Raw genomic sequence first — 11,193 nt, 5'->3', positions numbered from 1 at the left:
TCCTCATAATACATTTAAATATATTTACATTTGTTTTCCAGAAGATGTTAATGTTGCTTATTTCTGTGAAAGGCTATGAATCATTATAAACTACAATATGTACAATTTAAATCAATAGGTTACTTAGAAATGTTTGATGCGGAGTGTGCCAGTGACCTGGGTTTGTTGTTGTTTGGCTTCACAGCATAATATAAATTTTTCTTATTATTATTTATTTTAGTCAAACAATATTTTACTCATTAGATCCTAACACTCATTCTTCCCATGTTTTTCAAAGCTTTTCTATACAGAAAAGAGACCAGATCCTTTAATATTTAAAACAGGTTTGCATAATTAAATGGAAAAAAAATTTCAATTTACCATTTTTTTTTAACCTGCTGTTGCTAAGCCTCTCAGCCAATCAGAGTTGAGCATATGCACGTGACGACCAATCAGAGGCGTTTCAATTAGTCACCGCAGAAGATCCACTCAAAATGCCCGTTTATTTCAGTCCATGTACACTTGGCTTTGTAATAAATCAACAACATCCAGATACATTCACAGTTAACATGCCAAAACCTCATCCGTGTTCTCCAGTTAGACATTCTCTGATAAAATAAGCAGAATTCACATCTGCTCCTCACAGACTCCATTTATACTCATTCAAATGGCATCTAGGCTAATGAATATAGTCTATTGAATTATCTATTCACTGCTTCACAAAACTTCATTTCATCATTACTAACAATCATCAAATCACGAAGTGTCATTAAAGCTTGACAAACTCAAGGATTTGTATGAGTATCTGTATGAGACAAACACATACAATACAATAATACGCAGCAACTCAAGCCAAAAATGATAAAGACATATCTGAAAACTTTATTTATTTACATGGTCTCAAACATGAAACTTGATTATGGCATATATCTCCTGACAAAAGCACCCCGCTGTCCGCTGGTCAAAACAGTTTTGGTGAAACGTCAATGGTGTTGATCCGTAATACGGTCTGCGGCTGAATAATGACTGTGGAGGGCAAGAAGTGAATGAATGCACTGGTGAGAAACTCAAACAATGAAAGATAAACATCTATTCTAGATTTATTGTTCCTCATACTTCTCTTTTTCTGGAATCGATGTCTCTTCCAGAACCTCATGTGAACCATTGGCCAGGATTCGGTCTTCTCAATGACCGTAGCGTGAACTTGCACTAAATCACGGCTGAAAAGAACATGTGATCAAAGCAGATATCAGAGGAATATAATAAAATAACACCAGCTCTGCTAAAACAGTCTGAAGATGCATTCAACAAACAACTGAATAACTGACCAAGATGAAGTGTCAGGTATTCAACTAAACCTATCAATGAATAAAAGTCACTCTTTATGAACAACCAAAAAAAGATATTGGTTTTTAATCATGGTGTATCAATTTTTATCAAATTATGACTGTATAAACCTCATATACGTTTCAAACTTGAGAAACTAGAAATTACATTTGCATCTTACCTGAGAAGTGGTTTTCCAACGAGAGTGAAATCTCTTCCTCCAACTAACAGCACCTGCAGAGAAGCATTAGCATCAACACTTATATTAAAACATAACCTGCATATATTTATTTAGTTAAATCGTAGCATTTTTGAATAATTAATAGCATTATGAGGATATGAAGATCATGCTCCATGAAGATATTTTGTAAATATATCAAACTTTATTTTTGATTAGCAATATGCATAGCTAAGAACTTCATTTAGACAACTTTAAAAGTGATTTTCTCAGTGTTTCGATTTTTTTTTTTTTTTGCACCCTCAGATTCCAGATTTTCAAACAGCTGTATCTCGCAAAAATACTGTCCTCCTAACAAACTATACATTACTGGAAAGGTTATTTATTCAGCTATATATAAATAAATAAAAACTGACCCCTATGACTGGTTTTGTGCTCCAGGGTCACAAATGTGGTATGCACCACTTCCAGTATTTTACAGAATATACTCTACATGGGCAAAATGCAATCAAGTTTTTTTTTTTTTTTTTTACTGAATACTCGAATAGAAGCAAGGAATAATTGTTGTGCCTTTAAATCATGGTGTGATCTTAAAATTGTTTAAGGACCCAGCTGGCCATTTGGCCAAAAACTTCTACATGGATCATCCCAGTGAGGTCAGAAAATACAGAAATCCCCTCCCTGAACCAGGAGCTGTACAGTAATCTGTGTGAGGATCTGTACGCGTGGATGAGAAGACCTTCTCCATTCTTATCCTGTCGCCACACGCCGCATCAATGTGGTTTTCGATGAGGATCAGGTCTTCATTGGTCACTTTCCACTGACGGCTGGCGAAATGAACCACAGCAAACAAGCGTCCGAACGCTCCCTCCTCTATCAGACCGTTCACCTTCTGCACGACCGCTGTGAGAATCAGAAAACACAAGAACGTCTGACAACAATCAGAAGAACTCTCTGAGTCTGCTCTCAGAGTATTCACAGACTGACCGAATAAAATAAAAGACCCTCACCTGCTAAAAACAATAACAATTAGAAAATACTGTGTATATTATGTATACACACACACACACAGTATATATTTTGAAAATATTTACATATAATATTCATATAATGTATATCATATATAAATATATTTAATATATAAATATACAAATTTTCTTAAATATATGCATGCATGTGTATGTATATATACATAATAATTATACACAGTACACACAAATCTATTATGTAAACAAAAACTTTTACTTTGGATGCGACTAATCTTTCAACAGCACTATTCTTTTTTGAAAAAGATGGCAACCAGGAGTCAAGTACATCATCATTTAAGAGCAAAGCAGTCATTCAAGCTCATCAGAGCTGGTCGCTTGCCTCGATGTCTGTCCTCTTCTTCAGGATCAAACGCAGGTAGCTGAGGCCACGGCGGTCTGGAGAGGGACGTCTGAGGTACATAACTGTGACAGCGTCAGAAACACACAGCAGGAACACGGTTACACCTCATTAACAACTCTGAAACATGAGGATATACAGACCAAGGCGGAGACGAGAGCTACTCTTTAACACACATCTGAATGATTCGTTTCCAACACTGAATTAAAAAAATGTTCTCGGTCCCATCACAAAGAATTCAATCTTGCAGAAAGAAGATACAGTGAGTGCTGTTGGTCCATAATCTCAGGTGTGTCTCAGGAGGCCTGTATTTCACCAGCAGACCAACAGCTGAAAAGTCTCATGTTATACATTTAGTGATCTGAAAAGAGACGGAAACACACTAGAGGAAGATGATCACCTGTCAGGGGAGATGACGCTGGAGCTCTGGAAGCGCCTCGATGCAGGAAGCACAGCACCTGCAGCATCCAGACAGAGACACACCTGAGCACAGAACCAGTCTGAAGCATAACAGGTGTGTGTGTGTGTGTGTGTAATGCAGCAATACACAACAATACAGTGTAGGTCAAGATTATCTGTTTCTCTTTCATGACAAAAATCATTAGGATATTACGGATGTTGTTCCATGAAGATATTTTGTACATTTCCTACCGTAAATATATAAAAAACTTTCATTGCTAAAGACTTCATTTGGACAACTCTAAAGATGATTTTCTCAATATTTACATTTTTTTTGCACCCTCAGATTCAAGATTTCTAAATAGTTGTATCTCAGCCAAATATTGTCGTATCATAACAAACCATACAGCAATGGGAAGATTATTTACTGTATTCAGATTATGTAACGTTATAAATCTAAATAATGATAATTTTAAAAAAAGACCCTTAAGACTGGTTTTGTGGCCCAGGGCCATACGTTTAGATAGTAAATTATAGTGGGATTTGAGATTATTATAGTTATTACTATTGTTTGACATTTGTCTATATTACTACTATAAAATTACAACAATTTATTGAACTCAACCTCAGAAAGACGCACATTTCAACATTTAACGAAACGCTTATATACTGTTTTTACTCGAAAGCGTTGAAACTGACACCGAAGATCGCACACAGCGCACACAGCGCGCACACACCGCACAGACAGACAGACTCAAGCGGACAGTTTATCATTAGATATAAGGTCATACAGACGTTTCTCGGTGTTCGCTGATAAACGCGCTCCTGCTGCGCGGAGAAGAACGTTCCTCAGATTCAAAGTCATCTCCACGGTGAGCGAGCGCCGGAAGCACGATGATAGGAGAGCGCGGGAAAATACCTTCCGACGGAAACACCACAACAACGCAAAGGTTCCTAGCTGGACTTTCTTCTTGTGTTTGAAAGGCAGTTGACAAAACAACGTTCCCTTTAGTTTCTGATGTATTAACACCCACTTTAGATTTTGTTCTACTTTATTTATTTTTTGTTATTATTTTCCACTTATGTTGATGGTTGTATTATTCTGTGTACTATTCGTGATTTTTGAGAATTAAAAAACGTGGACAAACCAACGTATATTTATTACGTACTTGTCCCACTCGTTTAGAATTTAAGGACAAAAAGAGAATATCAAATTCTGTCCACCAAACTGAAGATATTTGCAAAGTGTGTGTTCCTTTGGCTCAACTGGTAGAGCATTGCATTAGCTACACAGGGTTCAATTCCAAGGGAACACGTTAGGAAAAAATGTTAGCCTGAATGCACTGTAAGTCGCTTTGGATAAAAGCGTCTGCTGAATGCATAGATTTAATTTAAGTCTCTTCATTACATGATGAACAAAAACGCTGAGAAATGCTTTGAACTTGTTTTTGTTGATTGAATAAGACCCTAGTCCTTTACATTTTCCTGTTTATTCTACTTTATCTTTTTACATTGTGGTTGTTCCCTTTCAAGGGAACTTCGAACTGCGTCCTCTAGGGGTTGCTATGGGACACCTCGTTGTGACCCATGTCTGAAGCATACATTGAAAAAACACCAATAAGTGGGCCGGCTACGGCCCCTGACGTAACAAACAGGCACCGGGAGAACACATCATCCTCTTCTTCGTCTTCATTGACTGTTCTGTTTGAAGCATACAGCATCTAGGAGTGCATGTTTCTCGCCAGAGGCTTTGCTCTGATACCTGCAGATCACATGGCTGTCATACTGTGGTGTGTGTGTATGTGGTGTTGTGAAGAGCTAGCGGAAGCGTTCATCTCTCGAGGGAGTTGGATGCGCTCTGCTGTACTTATTGTAATGCACTCGCAAGACTCAGAGGGAATGTTAGAATTCACTATTTACCAGGGTTTGTAGCAACATTTGCATGAGTGCGTTCACCTCTCACGGGGAATAGCGATGCATATGCGGCAGCATTTTTTGCTTGCGCTTGATTTCTGTGATAATATATACACAGTTGTACATGCTGTGCATTGTGTCGCAGTGAGAACATGTAAAGGATCTGTTGGGAAATTTCTCCCTATCAGTAATTTCCTTTTGTTTATGCTGCACTCCGGCTAAAAATTTGCAAAGCAGACACTAGCAAAAAACATTTAGAGGATGTGTGCATCCATGTCATCGTTGTTTAATACCCGATGACATACACACAATCTAGGCGTTGGTTGTTTGGGCTAAGAGCATGCATGCAATGTCCTTGAGGGGGCCATCTGCGATCATTTGTGAGCGTTTTTAAGAAAAAAAATCTCTGCTCTCGGTTGTCTCTCTTTTCGAGGAAAGAGGGGCAGACATCTGCTCCCCTCAAGCTTTTGAGGTTATGGAACACTTAGCATGTTAAGGTGGTAACGCCGCGAGGTCGTCTCAGAGATCAAGTAGAAATGGAAGAGGCTGTTTTTCTTACGCATTCAACGATTCCAGCATACGAGTATGCAATATCAAGGGATTGTGCAGAAATGGTTTCAGGATGAGGTAGCTGAGTTGTGCCACCCTGGCAGATATCTGGAAGAAAGTAAGGCTTTCTTCTTGATGCTCAGGTCTCACCTTCCGAATTTTTCGGTACCTCCGTTGAGACGGTGTTTATAACGCTCAGGGAAGTGAAAGCATGCTCAGCGGCCTTCAATCCTTTATGAACAACCTGGTCTGAGTCCGAACAACATAGGGGTCCTGGTCTGTCTCGGTCTGAGGATCAGAGACGGGCACAGAAGGCTAGTGTCATGTCTCACACTCCTCCCCCCACCTGCGGATTGTTGTAGGAGGAATCGCGGGTCAAAGGAGGATAGGCAAAGGGAGGTGATCCAGACAAGGTGTCATCACTTTCGTCCGGATCGGAGTGACACTTGAGTATCTGCTCACTCCCTTTGGGGGTTTTACTTCTTCCCCTTCCTAATTCCCCTTTAACCACCAGCTCTCCACTTGACCGAGGTTAGGTGGGAACTTCCTGCATTATGGTCTCCTCTTGAGCGGGGCTCCAGCGCAGGAACCAGGGTATGATCCATTCTATATATACTTACAGTACAGACCAAAAGTTTGGACACACCTTCCCATTCAAAGAGTTTTCTTTATTTTCATGACTGTGAAAATTGTAGAGTCACACTGAAGGCATCAAAGGCTATTTGACCAAGGAGGAGAGTAATGGGGTGCTGCGCCAGATGACCTGGCCTCCACAGTCACCGGACCTGAACCCAATCGAGATGGTTTAGGGGTGAGCTGGACCGCAGACAGAAGGCAAAAGGGCCAACAAGTGCTAAGCATCTCTCGGGGAACTCCTTCAAGAGTGTTGGAAGACCATTTCAGGTGACTACCACTCTGCCAAGAGTGTGCAAAGCAGTAATTAAAGCAAAAGGTGGCTTTTTTGAAGAACCTAGAATATGACATATTTTCAGTTGTTTCACACTTTTTTGTAATGTATATAATTCCATATATAATTCCACATGTGTTAATTCATAGTTTTGATGCCTTCAGTGTGAATCTACAATTTTCATAGTCATGAAAATAAAGAAAACTCTTTGAATGAGAAGGTGTGTCCAAACTTTTGGTCTGTACTGTATATATGTATTAAATTGCTGGTGGTTATGTGTGAGTTTCTTTGCAGTGCTCAATCACAGTGTTTAGTGCTCAATTACAGTGTTTACTAAGCACTCGTCGGCATTATGTCCAGCCGGTATGATACTGTAGCACCGATTCCGGCTTCATGCTTCCGGTATCAGGTGGCCAGATAATAGGTTTCTGCAGGATCCTTCTTGATCATCAGGCCAGGCACCGCACTGAAAGGAACTTCTTGGATGTCCGGCCAGGTCACCCCGAGGGGCTTCCTGGTCGCTTGGATATCCCTTCATGCTGATGCTTTCTCTCCCGTGCGGTTCGGCACCTCTGCGATGCTTAGGAAGCTTTAAGTACACACGCTAAGCTCTGTGTACTTTCTGAAAACCATATGGTGGTGATTGTGCACGTTGAACACTCTGCACACTTTCTAAAATCCACTTAAGTGGTAAGTGTAAGTTGGGAGCCTGGCGCTTCCCCTTAAGCCCTGAGTTCTCTTCCCTTGTGAGGAGATGACGTTAAACTGAGGTCCTGACTCTCTGTGGTCATTAAAAATCCCAGGATGTCTTTCGAAAAAACGTAGAGGAGTGACCTCGGCATACTGTCTAAATTCGCCCATTGGCCTCTGACCATCATGGTCTCCTAACAATCCCCATATCTGCTGATTGGCTTCATCACTCTGTCTCCTCTCCACCAGTAAGCTGGTGTGTGGTGGGCGTTCTGGCGCAATATGGCTGCCGTCGCATCATCCAGGTGGATGCTGCACACTGGTGGTGGATGAGGAGATACCCCCTTACTTTGTAAAGCGTTTTGAGCGCCTAGAAAAGCGATTTATAAATGTAATGAATTATTATTATTATTATTAATTGAATTCCTCACTCCATGGGCTGTTCTTTACCGAAAAGGGTTTCCTATGAGCACGCCACTCTCTTTCTGAACATGAGAGTTGAGTTCTCTGTTTTTCCCAGATCACCAAAGCATTGTTTTGGGATGCACCATTCCATCAATGAGCTGCTCTATAAGAGTCCCACGAGACCAACCCCCTTTAGAACAGTATTTAAATCCATGTTATGGTAAGTGTGCACGTGAAGTCTTTGCGCACTTTCTGAAATCCACACTGTGGTAAGTTTGCACGCTAGGTCTCTGCATTCTTTCTAAAAATCCTATATGGTGAGGGCTTTGCGCGGTTGCTTCTTGTCCTTTCTTGAGTTGTTAAAACCCTGTTCATCTTGGGCGCCGCTCCACCTATGTATCCTCGCATAACTATCTAAACAGGGTGTTGTTACTAGGGATCTGTTGAGACCGTTCCTTCAGCAAGCTTATGGAAGAGCAAGCGGTAGCCCCTGTGTGACAGGTAAGACTTGGTATCCCTTTAAATGAATCCTTCTTGATTCCAAGCCTTGAGCTCTACCCCGTGTCGGGGCCCTAACAGGTAAGTTGGGTATGTAACCCAGGTCATTGGTCATTAGAGATGATGTCAGGGACAGCCATCTAACGTCCCGGGGCAACTCCCATGGAAATGGTAGAGTTGGTACTTAGTGCTTTCCGTGATTCTGGGCTGCACTCTCCTCAGCATCGCAGCGTGGGTATACTGTTCTCCATAGTTACCCCTAGAGGACGCAGTTCGAAGTTCCCTTGAAAGGGAATGTCTCAGGTTAGGAATGTAACCATGGTTCCCTGTGTAGGGAATGAGACACTGCGTCCTCTAGCTTCTTGCCATGCTTCGGAAGCAAGCTTCAGACGAAGAAGTGGATGACGTGTTCTCCCGGTGCCTGTTTATAGTCTCACCGGTAGTGACGTCAGAGGCTGTCGCCGGCCAACTTGTTAGTGTTTTTTTAATGTATGCTGCAGACACAGGTCACGATGAGGTGTTCCCCATAGCGACCCCTAGAGGACCCAGTGTCTTGTTTCCTACTCAGGGAGTCATGGTTACATTCCTAATCGGAGACATTTCTTCAAGACCATTTTTCTAATGGAGTAACACCAGCCACTCTTAAAGTTTACGTGGCAGCCATTTCAGCTAACCACGAATATATACATGGATGGTACTTCAGTGGGCCATCATCCGCTGGTCTCTTGCTTTATACAGGGTTCGCGATGGCTAAGGCCTTTCCACCCTGCACGAGTTCCTTCACAGGATTTATCCATTGTGTTGCAAGGTCTATCAGGACATCTGTGCGAGCCCTTGGAAACTGTACTGGAAAAAAATCCTGGCTTTAAAGACAGTTCTTCTTGTGGCTTTATCCTCCCTCAAGAGAGTTGGGTATTTACAGGCTCTTTCTGTTTCGCCCTCGTGCATGGACTTTGCACCAGGGTTTGTGAAAGTATTGCTGCAACCGAGGCCTAATTATGTCCTTAAGGTCACCTCGAACCCTTTTCACTTTAAGCAAGTGGTCTTTGAAGCTTTACTGCCTGCAGAGGCGGGGCTAGGAGAGTCTTTGCCCTGTCAGAGCACTGAAGACTTATGTTGATTGAACAGCTTTATGGCGTGAGTCTGACCAGCTTTTTGTTTGTTTTGGGCACAAAAATAGAGGCCATGCTGTCACAAGGGTTCAGGGGAAGTCGTGGCCTAATGGTTAGAGAGTCGGACTCCCAATCGAAAGGTTATGAGTTCGAGTCCCGGGCCGGCAGGAATTGTAGGTGGGGGGAGTGCATGTACAGTTCTCTCTCCACCTTCAATACCACGACTTAGGTGCCCTTGAGCAAGGCACTGAACCCCCAACTGCTCCCCGGGCGCCGCAGCATAAATGGCTGCCCACTGCTCCGGGGTGTGTGTTCACAGTGTGTGTGTGTGTTCACTGCTCTGTGTGTGTGCACTTTGGATGGGTTAAATGCAGAGCACAAATTCTGAGTATGGGTCACCATACTTGGCTGAATGTCACTTCACTTCTTCACTTCACAAAGCAACGCATGTCCCATTGGTTGGTGGAGGCTATATCTTTAGCTTAAGAGGCGGTGGACTCACTTCGCCCATAGGAATTAGAGCTCATTCCACAAGAGCAGTGGCTTCTTTGCAAGCTTTTCTCAATGGATCTTCTATGGATGATATCTGTGCTGTGGCAGGATGGTCCTCACCGAGCGTTTTTGTCAAGTTTTAACAGTCTGGATGTGCGGTCCCGGCCGTTTCATACATTATTTGCGTTTTCTTCAGTTCATGAAATCTGAGCGAAATAGCGCATGGCACTCAGGTATACTATGCGTTCGCATGCGTAGGGCGGTTCCAAGTGCTATTTGGCCAATAAAATTGGTGGGATGGTATAGGGCTTCAGACATTCGTCACAGTGAAAGGTGTTCCCATATGGTGACGTCACACCAGAATCTTGTTCCCTATTCCGTGGTTACATACGTAGCAAGAGTTGTATCCTTTAGTTTGTAATGTATTATCAACCCCCCCCCCCCTTTGATTCTACGTTTTTTTTTTTGTTATTATTATTTTCCACTTATGTTGATGGTTGTATTATTCTGTGTACTATTCGTGATTTTTGAGCATTAAAAAAAGTTAATTACGTATTTGTCCCACTCGTTCAAAGTTACAGAACAAAAAGAGAATATCAAATTCTGTCCACCAAACTGAAGATATTTTATGAAGTCTCTTCATGACACGACGAACAAAAATGCTGAGAAATGCTTAAATCATATGCTTTTAACTTGTTTTTGTTTATTGAATGAGACCCTCACATCATTTTCATTTTTCCTGTTTATTCTACTTTATCTTTAAGCTGTGTTTGTTTTTTTCCACTTTCTTTTTAATGGCCTTATCAACACTAATAATATGTTTTCAGTTGTTGAAATGTTCTAATAATGTTTGTAACTGAATTTGATGCCTTAAAACAAAACAAATAACAAGAAAACAAGGAGATGAAATTCTAGGATAAAAATAAAGTACAAGCAATATCTATTTAAAACAGGCTGATTCAAAGTAATAAACAGGGATACTATGCATTTTTCACAGTTTGATGAAGGAGAGATGAAAACACTGTTCTGTAATCCATCAATACTTTATTTCTGTGACACAGAAACTCCTGAACCTCAACACCTCTGTTGATTCATTCACACATCAGTGTTTGTTCCAGATGCGCAGAGGTAAGACTGGATAAAAGTTAATGCAGTCATAAATAATTGTAATAAATATCAAGGAAATGTACAACACATATTTCACTGCATTCAGCTTTTTGTGCGGATGTCTTTTCATAGACTTCTACTCTTCTCCAAAGAGACAGCAAGAAAAAAAAAATGAAGGGACTATCTTTGATAGCAGCAGTTGACCATATATATAAAAAAATAAAGTAAAAGAATAACACACACACACCCAC

The 11,193-nt window shown here is 41.2% G+C and overlaps 1 protein-coding gene across 1 annotated transcript; it reads right to left on the bottom strand.

Annotated features, from left to right (window-relative positions):
- Window positions 1-838: 838 nt before the first annotated feature.
- On the bottom strand, window positions 839-4,213 carry mrpl21 (mitochondrial ribosomal protein L21). Its single transcript, XM_059523824.1, has 7 exons — window positions 4,064-4,213; window positions 3,270-3,327; window positions 2,852-2,934; window positions 2,223-2,386; window positions 1,487-1,539; window positions 1,096-1,199; window positions 839-1,005 (listed from the first exon to the last, which is right to left on the bottom strand). The coding sequence occupies exons 1-7, from the start codon at window positions 4,131-4,133 to the stop codon at window positions 941-943; spliced, it is 597 nt and encodes a 198-aa protein (XP_059379807.1). The 5' UTR covers window positions 4,134-4,213; the 3' UTR covers window positions 839-940.
- Window positions 4,214-11,193: the final 6,980 nt, after the last annotated feature.

This window comes from Carassius carassius, chromosome 3 (genome assembly GCF_963082965.1).
Source record: "Carassius carassius chromosome 3, fCarCar2.1, whole genome shotgun sequence".
Lineage (NCBI taxonomy): Eukaryota > Metazoa > Chordata > Actinopteri > Cypriniformes > Cyprinidae > Carassius > Carassius carassius.
This window is presented reverse-complemented; position numbering and strand designations above follow the sequence as displayed.

Bases quoted from the DNA above. Each gene is read 5' to 3' on its own strand.
- mrpl21 (XM_059523824.1), bottom strand. From the start codon at position 4,133: ATGACTTTGAATCTGAGGAACGTTCTTCTCCGCGCAGCAGGAGCGCGT. The intron at 3,328-4,063 runs GTCTGTATGACC...TGGATGCTGCAG, and splicing joins ATCAGCGAACACCGAGAAAC to GTGCTGTGCTTCCTGCATCG. The intron at 1,540-2,222 runs GTCTTCTCATCC...GCTTCTCTGCAG, and splicing joins ACAGGATAAGAATGGAGAAG to GTGCTGTTAGTTGGAGGAAG.